The sequence below is a fragment of the Sprattus sprattus genome (assembly GCF_963457725.1).
Source record: "Sprattus sprattus genome assembly, chromosome: 14".
Lineage (NCBI taxonomy): Eukaryota > Metazoa > Chordata > Actinopteri > Clupeiformes > Clupeidae > Sprattus > Sprattus sprattus.
Window position 1 is genome coordinate 28,212,169 of NC_137912.1, and position 17,353 is coordinate 28,229,521.

Consider the following 17,353-nt stretch of genomic DNA (forward strand, 5'->3'; position numbering starts at 1 on the left):
GCTAATCTCAAAGTGGATACGTTTGTCCTCACCTTCTTCAGCGCTGTATGTATGAAGTATGAAAACCACCCAACATGTGGACTTGTTTACTGGTGAAATGGGGTGTTTTCTAAGGGGTTCTTGCTACGTCACGACCCAAATGTGAATGTCAATTTACCATGCCCTTATCATATGAATAGCCCTATTCTATTTCCCTTACGAAATGCAATTTTTTTCTGGGGTGTTTTTTGCTGAGCTTTCAAAGGCAATTCCCCACAACAACACAAAATCCCCCAAGGGGCAACATTGGGTCCTAAGGGTTAACCGTGGTTTATTGAATGTTACGTCATGCCATGTAGCTGTGGTATGAGTGCTACTGGCCATTTAAAATGTTAAGTAGGGATGGGCATTTCAAGCAAAAATACTACACCAACAAACACACACAAAAACACACACACACACATACACATACCCCATTCCCACTCACAGTGAAAACCATTTATTTAGTGTTATAGTGTGGTGTGGGAATGGATGCTAAAGGTTCAACTCAATTTTGATTTGATCCCCTAGTGACCTTGTACCATGAATGATAATATTCTGACATGCTTGACCCTGTAACATGAATGATAATATTCTGACATGCTTGCTGTACCATGAATGATAATATTCTGACATGCTTGCAGTGGGAATTAAATTAACGTGTTTGAGAAGGGGCATGCATCCCACCGTTGGATTTGCACACCTCTTGTCAGACACCACATTTAACAAGAGGCTAAATATTTTAGATGCTCACATCTTAAAGACAATCGAACTAAAAATAAAAAAATTCCCATGTTATTTTACTGAAGTACACACATTATATTCAATGACATAATATTTAATGAGGTTCAAAAAATAAGATGAAAAAGCCATTAAGACTATTACAGGATGTTCTATTTCGTTTCTCCTGACCGGTGCTTTCAGCACTGAATTACGCATCGCACGTACGTGCAGGTCGAGTGTTAATACCAACAAAGTCACCTGTGAACTGGGTGACGTCCTCAATGTGCGCCAGCACAAAAGACCGGTCCACCCAGGAAACGCCCTCTTGCATCTTCTCATGAAAGCAGGTCAATTTTGAATTTGGAGGTAAAGAGGCAAGTACTACTGTTGGGCTCCAGATAGGCCCCGGTTACTCTCATTCCAGCTCCCAGGGTACGAGCCACACCACACTGAAGTGCTCTGGAAGAAGGCAAGATTCCTATGCCTATGGCCTTGATCACATGCCCAATATTGAACCAGCCGTTGCTGCCCTGGTGCTCTCGCCGGGTGAAGCACTCCGGGCTGATGCTCGCAGCCCCGGCCACAGTGCCATTGACACACGACTACATGGTAAAATCCTACGACGCAGCAAGGCATATGGCACGTCTTGGGTATTCAATGTCACACTTGGTAGTAGCCCTGTTCCAGACATTGCAGACTTCTGAGGCTGACTCCTCTGCACAGAGTCTGAGTGACACCTTCCTGCAGGCGTTCGCCTACAGGGCCACAGAGTTTGGTAGGCTGTGTCCTCGTTAACCCAGGCCCGACGCCAGATATGGTTAGCCCACTCTCCACTGTTGGAGCCGTGCAGGAAAGTCCTTTTGTCTCTTTCTGTCATTCCAGGACAGGTGGTGGCCCTGACGCACAGCAAGCTCTGGAGCGCAGCCTACAGGGTACACAAGCCAGACAACACCTTGCCAGTCTGAGCCGTGAGGCTAACAGCAGACAGAGGCCCCTGTGGGTCTGACGCCGACCACAGAGGTTCCATGGGGTCAAGATGACTCTCGTCAAAGACCCAAACAGGGCTCTGGCCCTACGTCAGGAGATCTGGGCTCTCTTGAAGAAAGGCGAGCCACTAGACAGGCTTACAAAAAAGAAGAGGACTGTGGATTCTACTCAACTTATTTGCAGGCCAGGGGGAGGCGCATTTTCAGTATCTAGACGACTGGTTGATCTGTTCCCAGTAAAGGGGGAGAGGCCCTCAGAGAATCAGCATGGCTGATCTCCCATGCTACAGGCTAGGGCTAAAGATAAACCAGGCAAGGAGCTCCTGTTGCCTAATCAGCAGATCATCTTTACTGGCATCCAGCTAGACTCACGGCTGATGATTGCTACCCCTCTAAACAACGGGTCAACAACACCCTCAAGCTCATCAGTCATGTCAGGAGAGGCAGGGCTCTGGCCCTCAAATCATTTCTGAGACTGCTGGGTATGCTTACAGCAGCTTCGTAGCTGGTCCCTTTGAGCCTTCTGTCATTAAGGCCTCTTCAAATTGGGCTAAATGATATTGGCTTGCACCCCACTTATCACAGTGTGAGGGACCGGGCGGTCACACCACGTTGTTTTGGTAGGTCGCGACTGGACTGGGTGGTGTAGTCGGGAAGAGGGTGACTTCCATATAAAAATAGATTCTTATTTATTTACATGGGGGAATTATTTGGTATCCACCCCGAAACAGGTGTATACAATAAACAAACAAATATTAACAAACACAAAAGATGGCCGCACTCAAAGTGCTACAGACATTTGGGAGAACTAGGCATATGCTTGAGCTAGGCACAGATTCACTGGTCAATCAGGACCATATTCACGGCACAGATTCAGAAGGAACATCTCTACATCACAAGTTCAGAAGGAACATCTTTACATCACAGGTTCAGAAGGAACATCTTTACAGCACAGGTTCAGAAGGAACATCTTTACATTACAGGTTCAAAAGGAACATCTTTACAGCACAGGTTCAGAAGGAACCTCTTCACAAAGCACAATAGTTCACTATGAATATATCTAAAGCCCAAACAGTATCCACACAGCTAGACACTGAATCCACTTCACCTCACAGCAGGTAAGTGTTTTTAAACGGAAACACCTTTCACCGTCTCACATGCCTGTTCACAAAGTTCTCCCATCGCCATCTCAAGTGGAAAGAAAGTCTGTCCTCATGAACCTGAGGCACCCTTTAATAAGGGCACAGCCACTTGGGCTTGATTAGTTCCAACATTGGCATCAGGTGAGCCAGGAACCCACCATTATGGGGGAGGAGTCCAACAGTCTTAAAGGGCCCCATCCCTTTTTGCCACGGTGAGGAGGGGAAGAATTCACCTTCTCACACACAGGCACAAGCTGGTCAGAGTCACTTCCAGTTGCCTTAAAAAGCTACGGCTGTGGAGGGAAGAGACATCTCACCCAGGAGTTCCCTTAGGGTCCATACCTTCTCACAGAGAAGTGGTGGCCACTGAGATTTCTATGGCAGGGTGGGGAGCTGTATGACAAGGCAGGACTGTCAGAGGTCTCTGAACAGCACATAAATGTATTGGAGCTGCAGGCTGTTCTCCTGACGCTCAGACATTTTCTTCCAGTGCTGGTAGAAAAGCATGTCCTTGTAGGAGCAGACAACACGTCAGTGGTCTACCAGGTAAACCACCAGGGGAGCACAAGGACCAGACAATCCTTGAGGCTGTCCCAACAGCTGTGGCTTTGGACCTATCTACTCTTTCTGAGCCTGAGGGCAATGCATCCGCCAGGCATTCAGAACACAGTTGTGGATTTACTATCCCGGCAGCACCCACCTCCTGGGGAATGGAGGCTGCATCCACAAGTGGTGGAACGGCCTGGCAGGGGTATTGCAAGTTAGGGGTGGATCTTTTGCCTCCTAGTTGACAATGCACTGTCCCCTCTGTGGAATCTACTTGCCCCTTGGGCCAGGATGCACTGGCCCATGCGTGGCCAAATCAGCTGTTGTATGCCTTTCCCCCATTACCACTGATCCTGCCCACTCTGGACAGGATCAGGGAACCACAAGGGTTACTTATAGGAGTCAAGCCTTTGAAGGGCCAGAGCCATTGTTAGGGTCAGGTGGCCCAGCGGTTGTATGGACCATCCACAGCTCCCGGGCACCTTCCACCAATGTGCTGTACGCTAACTGGTAGAAACTTTTGTGTGAGTGGTGCCAAGCACAGAAGCAGGACCCCACACGGTGTCCTGTACTAGTGATACTCCACCTTCTCCAGTCCCGTTTTGATGGAGGCCTTGTAGCCTCCACAATCAAGTATATGCTGCTGCCATCTCCTCAATGCACAGTGGGGCAGATGGTGTGACAGTTGGGTCCCATACGCTAGTGACCCCCTTCCTTAAGGGTGCTCCATGACTAAGGCCGCTTCAGCGAAGCTCAGTGCCCTTTTGGGACTTGCCTATAGTCCTAGAGGCACTCTGGAAGTCCCCATTTGAGCCTCTAGAGGGGGTGGAATTGAAATGGCTGTCTATGAAGATGGCTTTCTCTTGGCCAGGGCATCGGCTTACGAAAGCCAAGCCAAGAATGTCTTTATTGGAACCTTGGAGGCACAGGGGTAACTGGTGGGTGAATCCGGCCTTTCTTCCAAGGATGTTTCAATCACCCTACAAAGACCAGCCCCTCAGTCTGGCTGCTTTTGAGCCCCAGCTCAGGAGGATGAGCAGGGACAGAGCACCTACCTGTTGTGCCCAGTGAGAGCACTAAGGGCTTACATTGATGTGACTGTGGAATTCCGCCAGTCTGATTCATTGTTCCTCTGTCATTCAGGACAAGGGAGAGGGTACATCGTATCCAAACAACGGCTATCCCGTTGGATTGTGGACACAATTTTTTGGACCTATAGGAGCAGTAGCCTCCTGGTCCCTCAGGTCCAAGGTCACTCAACTATAGGGATGGGTATCGTTTGGGTTTTATCCAATACCGGTGCTAAACCGATAATTTTGAAACGATACCAGTGCCTCAACGATGCCTGAACCGATACTTTTTTTTTTAAAGCAAGAAAACGACGATTGACGACATTAAAGAAAGGCTTTTTTACAATACATAAAAAACACATACACTCTGTACACACTACAGCTTAAAACTTCTTTTGCAAAAATATGAGCATAATTGCCTTTTGAGTCAAAAATGTATTATTTTGTTTGCATTTATTTAATGAAATTTCACCATTTTCTGATTCGTTTATACCTATCTTTTCTACCTTGTTTATAGCTAAACTTGTTACTTGAACACACTGAGTACAAGAAAATGTGTACTGCCCCTTTAAGAGATAGGATAAGTTCTGGCTGATCTGCCATGACTTTTGCCTTCTCTCCCCTCGTTACACACGCAATTGTGTTGTTGCATTTGCTGCACGTCGTGATGTTTGAATCTTTTTGTGCTAAATATAGCAACACTTTTGACCGTTTACCTTTCAATTTTTCTCTGTTAAAAGGTTGATGGCTAGTTCTGTTTGTGCTTGCAACCTAGCAACAAAATACAAAATAATTCATTCAGATCATTACGCCACTACCGTTACTACTAGTTAGCTGTCGCTAGTTTTCTACTGTTTTGGAACCAGCCTCCGTGTTTCATGTTTGCAGCCTGAAAAACATTTTACGTAACTTTTGTTGATTTAGCTGCATGATTTGTTGCTGTTATTTATTTCAATCGGCTCAGGCACCGAAAGGAACCACCGAAATCTGCGTGACATTTCGGTCCGGATAGGTACCGGTTGTATGGAACCGGTGCCATATTGGTACCGGTTCTCGGTACCCAACCCTACTCAACTTGGAGTGTATGTACATCGTGGGCGGCCCTTAGAGGTGTCCCCCTTCAGATATCAGTACAGCTGCATCATGGGCATCAACCTACACATTTGCAAGGTTTTATAGAGTTAACGTGGTCCCTTATAGCCCAGTGGCAGCAGATGTTCTTCCTACTCCCGTTTAACAGGAGTAAGGTAAGATTTCCTCGTGACTTTGTTGGTATTAGTCATCCAGTGCTGAAGGCAGTCAGGAGAAACTAAATAGAACGAAGGTTATGTACGTAACCACGGTTCTATGAGTTTCGGATGACCGCCAGACCTTGGCAGTCACTCGGAAATTGCACAAGAGATTGCCAAGAGGGCGTTTCCTGGGTGGACCGGCCTTTTGTGCTGGCGCACATTGAGGACGTCACCCAGGTCACAGGTGACTTTGTTGGTATTAACACTCGACTTGCACGTACGTGTGATGCGTAATTCAGTGCTGAAAGCACCGCCTCTAGTAGACAGTTTCTTGTGATATAAGAGATCACGTTCACTTACCGTTTCTGGAGCTCAGCGTCAACCACAATCTGTCTTTTCTTCTGGGGTGGAGAGGAGGGTATCTTGTCCTTAGCGTATTTCATCATGACCTTCTCACGAGTAGTAACCTTAGTTACAGATGCCATCACAGTTTGCTTAACCTCTGTCTGTGACGTGGTAACGGATGAGGAAATCTGAGGAAAGGCAAATAACTTTATGTATTCTTGATCATAAATGAATGAGTGCTACTTAAGGGGAAAATTCCAGTACATAGTTCAATGACAAATCAAAGCAAACATGTTCTAGATTATAATCTATTCAAACTCAACTATGATTGTGACAGCAGTAATATAAAGTTTGCTGGCATGAACTGGGTAATAGATACAGATTAAAATCCTAATTATACATCATAGACAGCTCCCAAATTCCCTTGTTCTGCTTTCCACCTAGGAAGTATGTTCCTTATATGGCATAGTAGAACAAAAATGGGTCCTTATGCTGTGTGTGTATCTATCCATATATATTCTTGATATGCATCGTTTACAAAAACATGCAACAATATTTTCCATAGACATAGCCTACAGTATAATTATCAGTGTTTGTGCTTAATACATCGCCTCCCAGTGGTTACAGGACGCAAGATTTTGGCACCACCTCCGGAAGGGATCCTAAGTCCATCTACCAAGTTTTGTGTCATCAAAGAGTTGCTGAGCTATGGACCTTTCTGTCAGCATCATGACCATTCAGAACAAAGACAATAGAGGGATTTACAGATAAATTCACTTAAATACTTGCCGTGTCATATTTAATACTTGACAAAACTTAAATACCTGCTGTATCATATTTCATATGCATTTTCAACAAGGCTTTACTATAAAAAAACTGAAAATATATAAATATTAACAATTAATGTAAATATTATGAAATTATAAGTTGCTTCAATACAGTTTAGCTTTGTATTGAAATATTAACAACAATATAAACATTATTGTTACAGTAACGTTTTCAAAATTGCCAAATATTTCCCTGCCAAATACTCACTACATGAAGTCACCCACTACTGCCTACAGTGCACCTACAGCACACAAATAATCTACCAGAGGGCAGCAGACGTGTCAGATTGTGTCAACCTATCAGCAAATATGATACAACAGGCTTTAACAGAGACGGCTCGTTTAAATTAATATTGGCAAAACCGATATGAGGAAGCTAATACCAATATACTCAAAAGAGGCTGAAATATTCTCAAAAGAGGCCAAAAGTGAAGACCAAGTGATAGTTTAGATAGACCATAGTTTTAAAGCAGTGTGGGTTGCCATTCTATTTGGCAATGCAGCTTTTTTACAGAAACGCGTAAACTTTCCAGGATAAATACGGTGGATATGGTATGGTATGGTGTATCATATTTCTTACATACATACATCCTCCAAATGAAGATTACCAGCATTTCTTTACCAAGATATCTTTCCTCTTGGCAGAAAACTGAGAGGGTATAATTTGGATGGAGAGGATTTGAATTGTGTACTGAAGGCAAATATTAATAGATTACCGCCTCAAAGTAAACTACCACAGCTTTGGGAATAATTGTTGCCAGGAGCAGATGAGGAATTTAAGAATAAAATATGCTAGCATGCTCATCAGGATTACATTACATCATGTATGATTTATTCTGCAGTGTTTCTGATTGTTTCTCCAATGAATCCTTGGGTTAGATGACTAGATCATTGGCATGTTTGTTTGTAAGTAAATGAGCTCAGGTTAAAGGCCAATTAATAATCCAAGGGTTGCTTGACAAAATAAAAATGTGGTCGCAAGATGTCATGGCGCTGTAGGCTTTCATAGTCCTACGCAGAGATAAAACCTCAGAAAAAAACCTCAACTTTGGTTTCTATGACAATTTGTATGACGACTTAGCTAAAGTTTATGTAAATTTTGTAATGTTTCATCTTATAGCGAAACAACAAAGTAAACACAGCCACACCGTGACCATGGCAACACACCAGAATGTAGAACTCTGAGTTGCTATCCAATCAGAGTGTGCGACAACGTGTCCGCCCTTTCCAACTTTTTGATGTACGCAACAAACTCTTTGACACCCTAGCAGAGATTAATTTAGCTTCTTTGACGTATTTTTTTGCCAAGCAATAGTGTTCGCCTGGACTTTGAATTGGCCTTAACTCTTTTTGTTGTTCATGACATGGACAGTATAATTTCTTTTGTGCAGGAAGCTGAGAAGTAGAAAGCAGGCATGTACTGATTAATATGGTACAGTTTAGGATTAAGAATCCCTGGCTTATATTGGATGGCAACTTGAAGTCTCACAAACAACCTATAAATAAATATAAAAGTCTGCCATGGTGTGGATTTTTGATACCGGCATGGTGACATGTTGTTCTTTAACAGAAAGAATTTGCAGTCACAAACCACAAATTCTGATATCATGTAGGGTGTCAGTCGATTAGTTTTCAATGTTTCATAAAGCTTTACTGCTTAAATGTGTGCAGGAGGGTATACTGTAACACGGTTCTTTTTTTCTTCTTCAGCTGGCATAATCCAAAATCAGTAACCACCAAATAGGGATACATATCTTTGGCTGTGAATACTCCTGCTGCTTTTGATATTTCCTCCACCAAGGGGGTTATGTTTTAGGTGGAGTTTGTGAGATAGTTTGTGTCTGTATGCAGGATTACACAAAAAAATAACTAGCTACATTTCCATGAAATTGACTGAAAAAGTGTAGCATGTGCCAAGGGATAACCGGATTTTGAGCGGATCTGCAAATTTAGTATCACTTGAAGGCCTGTGCTCTCCGAGTGCCCTTCTTGTTTCCTGTTTTTATTTGTCACAAATTGGTGTTGGAAGGCAACAGCGAGAGATTGTGTTTTTTTGTCCCTAACAGGTGGACTCTCCTTGCTCCATCTGGGACACAGCTGAGGGATGGCATTGGCAACATAGATGAGACTTCATGTTTGAAGTGTTTCCACTCTAGTAGCCAAGTGGCAAAGCAATGCTTGCAGACTGCTTGCAGTCTTCTAACCCTCGCCATTGAACCCTGAATCCAGAATGTTCCCGATCAGCGGATTGGAAATATGGCAGTGCCTCTCTCCGAGAGAATTTGCTTCTCTCTGTCTAACTCGCATTCGCAATTGTAGAGTTCGGGCTGAGATCATTTTGTTTTAAAATAGTTTTTAGTTTCCCTTCTTCTCCAGCTACTACTTGCATACAGAGCGCTGATAGGCTCCAGAGTTAGGCTGCAGAGGTGATCTGTAGATCTGAATGTATAACCTGCATGCAGTCTGCAAGTTTTGGAAATTAAAAAATATGTAATAATGGGATTGACCTAAGTCTGTATTATTGGTCTGTACAGTGGTGACCATGGTGACCAATAGTGACAGAGCTCCCAACCAATCACAAGTGATTTTTCTTTTTTTAAAGTGGTGATTCCAGGCGGTTTGCTAGAGCCATTCACACCTCTGCCAGATCTGTCCTCCACACACACACACACACACACACACACACACACACGCACACACATCTCCCGTTGCCAGTGGTTCATTCCCAACAGTTTCTGGCACAGTCGAATGTAAACTTCACAGGCCACAAACTGGTCATTTATGAGATTTTTGGGCATTCATGGGGATGAAAACCCCCCCTCTTCATTTCTGAGTTTGGTCACTTACAGTAGCTTTAAAGGAGTTGTTCAAAGCTACTGAAAGATCTTGATTTTTGACTCGGCCTTGGGAATCGCACCATTACTGAAAAAAATATAGAGAATTTAACCTCAGCATCCGACATGGCTTGAAGTTATGTGCCTTTTTCATGGTTGGTGTAAAGACAGAACCATGACAAGTAAAGAGGACTAAAAGCATACCTGTGTACTGCTTTTCTCAAGCAGTTGTTGAAGGTCGTACCAGCGTTGGTAAAAGTTTTCCAGCCGTGCTTCCATCTTTTGGGCCACCTCTTTATTCTTCACACTGGAGATAAGGCCCTGGCTCAAGGAGCGGAGATGGTCCAGAGAGTGCTGCTTCAATTCCAGTTCTGCCTTCAGCAGCTAGACAGACACATGCATACACTTTTAATCATCATCAATACACACACTGCTTACTAGGCCCTGTTCTCCCACTGCTCTATTCTTCCATATCGTAAGCCAAGTGCCAACAACAAAACACCATAGTGCCTTTTAAGAGGCCCTCACACTGACACACTTTTTTCACCTCCAGGTACTAGATTGCAATAGTTTCTCTATAGAATGGGGCAACAAAGGGAAAAACTTGACCGTCGCAATATGCCTCTCATTTATTTGGTGTAAGCAGAAAAAGAAGCAATGCACCTAGCATTTAAAGTTTTCAGTCGCGTTTTTCTTTCAACAGTTGATTGTCAATGCTGTGCCAGGTAGCTAACTATCTATCTAACTATAAGGTATTATTCCAACAACACACACAGTACCAATTTTTTAAATATTTTTAAACACCAGTTGTAGTGCATAGCTTGGACGTGGGGATAACAGGGTTATTCCTCTGTTCTTCACATGACCATATACAATCACATGATTTTGAAGATGACACCAACTATAGTTACCCATAAAACATGCGTCAAAGGTAGCAAATAGCTGCAGAGTGTGGCTTTAAGTTAAGGGTAGAGTGTGTGTAGCGTGCTGAATGCATGGGAGAAACACAGCCACAGAGTCCAATGCACTCTTTTGCCACCAACTTTTGATGCTTCAGCCACACATTTTCAACCGAAATCCTGGCTTCTTTCTCTATTACAAGAACATAAAGCTGAAGAGGCAGAAAAATGATTTGCAAAAGAGAGAAGTAAGCACTGACTTACAGCAAGGTTTCGGAGTCGTGTTGGGGCATCAGTCTGCGGATCAGATTTTCTGTAAATGTTCAGCTGTTGTTCCTTCTGCATCAACCATATTTCAAATACAGACTGTAAAGACACACAAACACACACACATTAGAACAGCAAATGACAAAAACACAGACGACACTGACCAGAATGAAGAAATATGATCATACTGAAAATATCTGTAGCTGCCTAACTACATTCCCTGTCAAATCTAGAGTTGAATTTCAACAGATACATTTACATTTTGTCATTTAGCAGACGCTTTTATCCAAAGCAACTTACAAGACACATTTTACACCTATGGCACACTGCACATCAAGAGCAATTAGGGGTGCAGTGTCTTGCTCAAGGATGCTCTGAAAGGGAATCCAAGTAGCAACCTTCTGATTACTAAACAACTTCTCTCCCTCTTGTACCACTGTCGCCCCATTACCAATAGCTACCTTCTTACCAATTATTTTACCCTCTAACTGAATAGCATATGTATATACAGTATACATACACCTGCCAGTTTACATGCCTGCTTTCACAACAAACGAATGCACAGTAGCATGGCAACAGGCACGATAGCATACTGGCAGGTTTACATTGGTGGAACTATGGTCAAGACTATGGTACATGGCCACCTCAATCAGTGCCTGTAGTCGATAATCAAAGGCAGGCTCCTTGGAGAGCTCACTCCAGCACTGTGGTAGGCCAATCAACTACAGGCACAGAACAGGGTGTGGCTAAAATAAGCAGTTTACTTTGACATACTGTACATGCTTGCGCCATATGATTTGCGATTGCCTGTTTTTAGTAAAACTTTTTGACCTAAATAGATCAAAAAATTGGGCCCAGGTTGAAAATGTTCCCCTTAAGGAACTAAGAATTTAGCCTGAATACCAGCCTGAACTCCGCCCACAAAATTTTTTGTTCTGGGAGATTCAGTCTGGAGTCGAGCTAGTTGGGAGGGTTTAAACGGCCCCGAAAAGGGATCTGACCATTCAAATTGTAAGGGCGGGCTTTATACGTTGATGGACAGACATAGATAGAATACCGGTATACATCGAACAAAGATGGCGCCGTCTCGGGAGCTTAGTGGGACATATTTGATATGATTTAAGGTATCTACACGACTTTTTTTATGTCTACATTGACTCGGTTAGTTGTGTATACGCAACACCAATGTTGCCTAGGATTGTAGGTCTTAACTTATGCTCTCTAGACCATTATTGAAAGGTTATGCTAACAGCGTAGACAAAAAAACGTTTAAACTAATGGTAGCTTCTAGCCTTGAGTGCTAATTAAGTAACGTGAGCAGGCATATCTCAACAGATATTGACAGCGCATTCATTTTGAATGGAACAGAGAAACGCGATCAAGGCATTTGTCGATTGAAAAGATGTTTTTGCCGTCCTTCCTACGGGATCAGGTAAAAGTTTAATCTATCAGATGGTAATAATACTACGTTGCTCTGATTGGTTCTAGGTATCCAATTCAGCGAAGAGGAATTTTCTTTCCTGGTTCGTTGAAACACGCCCCATAATCACAGCCCAGTGGTCCGGTCTCAGACTCATATTCTGACTAGAATTATGAGTATGACATCGTCAGGCTACTAAGAATTAGTAATTGGACAGGAATCTATTAAATACATGTTATAAAGAGGTCAGTAATTGCAATGTGATTACAGTTCTCATATTGAAAGCAATTTTCAATTTTACATTACGTTTGTAAAATTCATAATCACATTACAAAGTATAACTCCCAAAATTGCAAATAAACGTATCAACAGTATTGTACCTGTTCTTCAGTGAATTCCTGCCACTTCAGAAGGACTTCCTGCAGAAGGACCCAACGTTCTTCAGTCCACCTACAGATGGCAGCCCAGCGGTCTCCAAGATGCTGTAGGAACGACCAATAATGATGTCAGGCTTCATGTTGTAAAAGCTAGTACTCACTTTTTGACAAGGACACAGCTAGTTATTCTCTTGTTGCGATACAATCATGTGATGGACATGTACAATCATGACCCTGATCCAGTTTTCCTAGCTTGTGTTTTGCAACTCAATTTGCTAGGACTGTTCACATTTTGAAATGTGCTGTGGCCTGCAAAAAAATGATGGTAACAGTACAATTGACCCTTCCGCGACCACTCCCCAAAACGGTAACTGATCAATCATAGCATAGCAACGGTTACTAAGCTCGGGACCTCAGTCAAGCGAGCCATTTTGATGAATGGAAGTCAATGAGAGAGACGTCTGCTCGAGAAGAGAAAATGAAACGTTGTGCTTATTGAGTGTGTAATTCTGACAGTCGATATCCAAAAAGGCTGGAGGGAGGGGTAACATTTTATCCCTTCCCGAAACCCAAGACCCAGAGAGAGAAATGCCTGCTGTGGATCAAACAATGTAGACGACCGCCCCCCCATCAGCTGAATGTCAGCAACGTAAAGAGAAGCACCTACTTTGTTCCAAGAAGCTATGTCGCTAAAATCTGCCCACTGCATCGAAAACGTGAGAAAACCCTTGCTTAAAATACGATTCAGTTTTACCACCTTACATGTTTGCGTAGCGGCGACTGTGTAGATAATAGAACAAATAAACATAGCTGGAATGAACCTGTTAGCCTTAGCATTTGTCTGTCTACAAACACGGCATGTAATGTCGTGGTTGTAGCCTATATAAGCATATTGCAGACCCTTTTGCCTGCTTCAATCTGAGATCTTGCTGTTTTTCCAAAAAATGCTTATGATTTCTTTGGGTAGAGCTGAAATTGACACGATTGAAAACATGTTGCCACCCCATTCATACCAATGCTGAGAACCTGGGAAACGTGAATGCTTGACTGATATACCAAACGTTGCTAAGGAGGGCGGAGTTTGCGGAAGGGTCAATTGTGCTTGGGAAGGGCACTTTATACACACAAACAAAATAATGTTACACAAGTGTACTAAACCCAAAATATAATATAAATCTACAACTTAAATGTAATGATCCTACAAACGTAAGTTGCCTACCACAAACAAACTAATTTCCCGCAAATGTAATAAGTATAGAATTAGAGACTGTAATAACTTCCCACAAATGTAAAAAATCACCAATTAAGTAAAATACTGCTAACTGGTGTCTAATGAGCCAATTCAGGCAAAAAACTCATATGTCATGGGCCCCTTAACAATTCCTCCAACTGAACCCCTTAACATTTCCCTCCAACTGAACCCCTTTACATTTTCCTCCAACTGAAAGTCAGGAAAAATTCAGGTACACATAGGCTAGATGGACATCATTTTAAACATATGCATAGAAAACATAAAAATGTAAAAGATATAGACATATGACCATTATATATACTGTATATATATAGTCTTATGGATATCTTAAGTACTACCAGCTTGTTTGTGCTCTATACACCTGTATCATCTGGTTATGGTTGTTACACGTCTGAGATCATGTTTAATTTACTACATACCATGTGCAACTTGGAAAGAATACATAAGACTGAAACTGGACACAATGTTCACCTTCAGTTTCTCCTCCAACGCAGCGGTGGCGTGGTCTCCACTCGTCTCATCCACAACGACGACCATATGAGTCAGAGAGTTTACCTTAACCTGCTCCAGTTCCAGATCCTCCTGCAGGAGCTGAAAGGACAGAACAAGAGACTTTGTATTTATTTATTTTCAAAAAGGCATTATATAACAGAAAATCAATGTAATGACAAACCATAATAAAACTGTGCCCATTCTAATTAGTTGAGATACTCAGAGAGTGATGCTTCTGATGGTTTATTAAAGGGAAATCATCTGATATTCCATTATATTGGCTTATATATATATGCATAATGGATAAAGCTAAAGAGGTGATAGAGATTAAGGGGCTTTTTGTTAGATTCAGAACCTGAACTTTTCATTGTCTAATGCAATTTATTATGCTATGTATAACCTACATTCCCTCTTGCCTATGGCATACATATCTATCCCTCCTCCTCCCCTGTCCAACCTGTCTTCCTATCCAATCAAGAATACATGGGGGTATTAGATCGGCCTTGTTAAGTGATGCTAGAAGGTACTTTAAAACACTAAAAAACTGTTAAGGTCTTAATGAGGGGATTATCAGAGTTTTCCAAACATGTGGTACTGTCCTTTGAGATGAGGTTAACTGACATCGTAGACCTACTTTGTGTTCCTCTACTTGTTGCTTAATATTTTCCAAGTCTGGTCCAAGTGTGTTGGTCCCCATTCGTTTGATCCGGCCCTCTGTGACTTCCAGCCAATCAGCGAGTTGCTTCAGCTGCTGGTGCTGTAGATCCATCAGAACTTCATGGAGCCTGAAAAGAGGCATAACATTAATACCACTTATAGCACGGGGTGTGCTATATTCAACGATATAGTAACTGTACGACCTGTTTTCATCTACCTGAGCGTTCCATATCAGTGCGCACTCAAAAAAAAAAATCTAACCAAGATGGCGACGTATTGTGGGGAATGTAGTGGGAAATGTTTCATGTGAATTAAGCTATCTACACGACTTTTTATATTTCTACATTGACTCGGTTAGTTGTTTCTGTGCTACACGAATGTTGCAGAGTATTGTAAGTCTTAACTGAAAGTCTCGAATATTATTTGTAGGTGACTGCTAACGCTTAGACCAAAAATCCATTGAAACACACGTAGCTCTCACACGCGAGTTAGTGGCGATATCCAAATCATTATGTAAGGGATAATGTATTGTCCGGAGGTCATTCTACAAAAATAATTCCCGACGGGGCGAACAACACCCCGACGCGCAGCATTAATGAATAAAATGGTGCGAGATCAATGTCGATCTCCTAGCTAATCATCAACAAACTTTTTGTAGGTTAACAGACGTGAAGTTCCCAATGCTATTTGTCTGTTGCATAGCAACAGCCACACAAAGGGGGACTATTTTCTCTTGGCTACTGAAATGCGATACACAATGTTTGGTGGCTAGAACTTTTTTGTGCTGAAAGGCAGCTTACTGTTTATAATTTAATTTTACTTAATATTTATAAAGTCGCTGGCAACCGTGTTATAAAAGCAATAAGCAATATTGACGATACTGTACTGCCTCTCGAACCTTATTGCTTAATTATTACACAGCTCCCCAGAATTGTGCATCACATTAATACCACTTATTATACAGCTCCTCAGAATGGTGCATAACATTAATACCACTTATTATACAGCTCCTCAGAATGGTGCATAACATTAATACCACTTATTATTCAGCTCCTCAGAATGGTGCATAACATTAATACCACTTATTATTCAGCTCCTCAGAATGGTGCATAACATTAATACCACTTATTATTCAGCTCCTCAGAATGGTCCATAACATTAATACCGCTTATTATACAGCTCCTTAGAATGCTGCAGATTAATAACAGTCTAAATTCCAGCTAATGATTCTCTCATATAATAATACTAGTAATAACAGTAGTAATAGTAAGTGAGTTTACATTTACAGTATATTTATATTTCGTTGCACATGTGGTATTTCAAGGAGACCTTAGGATACTTTTAACCTGTATGTAAATATATTATACTATTGATAAATAATATTTCACCAAAACTGAATTGGAGAGAAATGACCAGTGCCATTTGTGATATCTCTGGTCGGTTTGAACAAAAACACTTTGTGTGTGTAACTATACCTGCTTTGACGCTCCATGCTGCTTACTCTCAGGTGTTCCCAACGTGAATTAAGGAGGTTCATCTGCTCTCTCACCTCTCCCTCCTCTTCCTCAGTTAGCTTCCCTTCTGCCAAAATTTGCCCCCCCATTTGAAGCACATGCCCTACAGTGCCTTGATGAGATGTCAGCTCTACCATGTAGCCCTAAAAGACAAGACCATCATTAATAACAACCCAACACAACACAAAAAGGTGACAATATTAAGAAAATAAAACACTTTGAAATCTGATGGTGATACTGTTTTTCTCCTGTTTTCTCCGTAACGTTGTCTGTTTTTACAGAAACCTTTTCTTTTAAATAAAGTAAATGAACAGATACAATGAAGTATAACTGCACATCCCTATCCACAGGCACGTGCACAGATAGACCCCTAGTGGTGCTCAAGCACCAGCCCTTGTGCCCTGGTTGAGAAAAAGTGCCCTTTTTGCTGGAGCCCATTTTTTTTTTCATTCATCAATATTTTTAGAATACAAATTAGTCTCTCTGTCATAAATTTCCCCAAATGTGTTTTGATATCTGAGGGGGCATTTATTTGAGTTCTTGTAAGAATTTCGCCCCGACATGCTTCGCGGCATAGACATAGAATAGTATTCTATGCCTATGCTCAGCGGTGCTCACAAGCCCCCGCCGCGGCCCTCCCTCCTCATCCCCCACAGCAGTGCTGAGCGCCAGCAGCATCAGACAAACAGGTAATGACGGTGTTTGTGCAATCCCCCGACGTTGTTTGTTATAAGTTAACAACAACATTAGTG

The 17,353-nt window shown here is 42.3% G+C and overlaps 1 protein-coding gene across 4 annotated transcripts in view; it reads right to left on the reverse strand.

Moving 5' to 3' along the window:
* dmd (dystrophin) overlaps positions 1 to 17,353 on the reverse strand; it is a 237,000-nt gene that overhangs the window by 161,413 nt on the left and 58,234 nt on the right. For all 4 annotated transcript variants that reach the window (XM_080851393.1, XM_080851392.1, XM_080851395.1 and 1 more), the window contains exons 11-17: positions 16,563 to 16,744; positions 15,065 to 15,215; positions 14,410 to 14,529; positions 12,690 to 12,791; positions 10,887 to 10,988; positions 9,928 to 10,107; positions 6,078 to 6,250 (exon numbers count right to left, since the gene is read on the reverse strand). In XM_080851393.1, the coding sequence (XP_080707519.1) occupies positions 6,078 to 6,250; positions 9,928 to 10,107; positions 10,887 to 10,988; positions 12,690 to 12,791; positions 14,410 to 14,529; positions 15,065 to 15,215; positions 16,563 to 16,744 (1,010 nt within the window). The remainder of the gene's footprint in view (positions 1 to 6,077; positions 6,251 to 9,927; positions 10,108 to 10,886; positions 10,989 to 12,689; positions 12,792 to 14,409; positions 14,530 to 15,064; positions 15,216 to 16,562; positions 16,745 to 17,353) is intronic.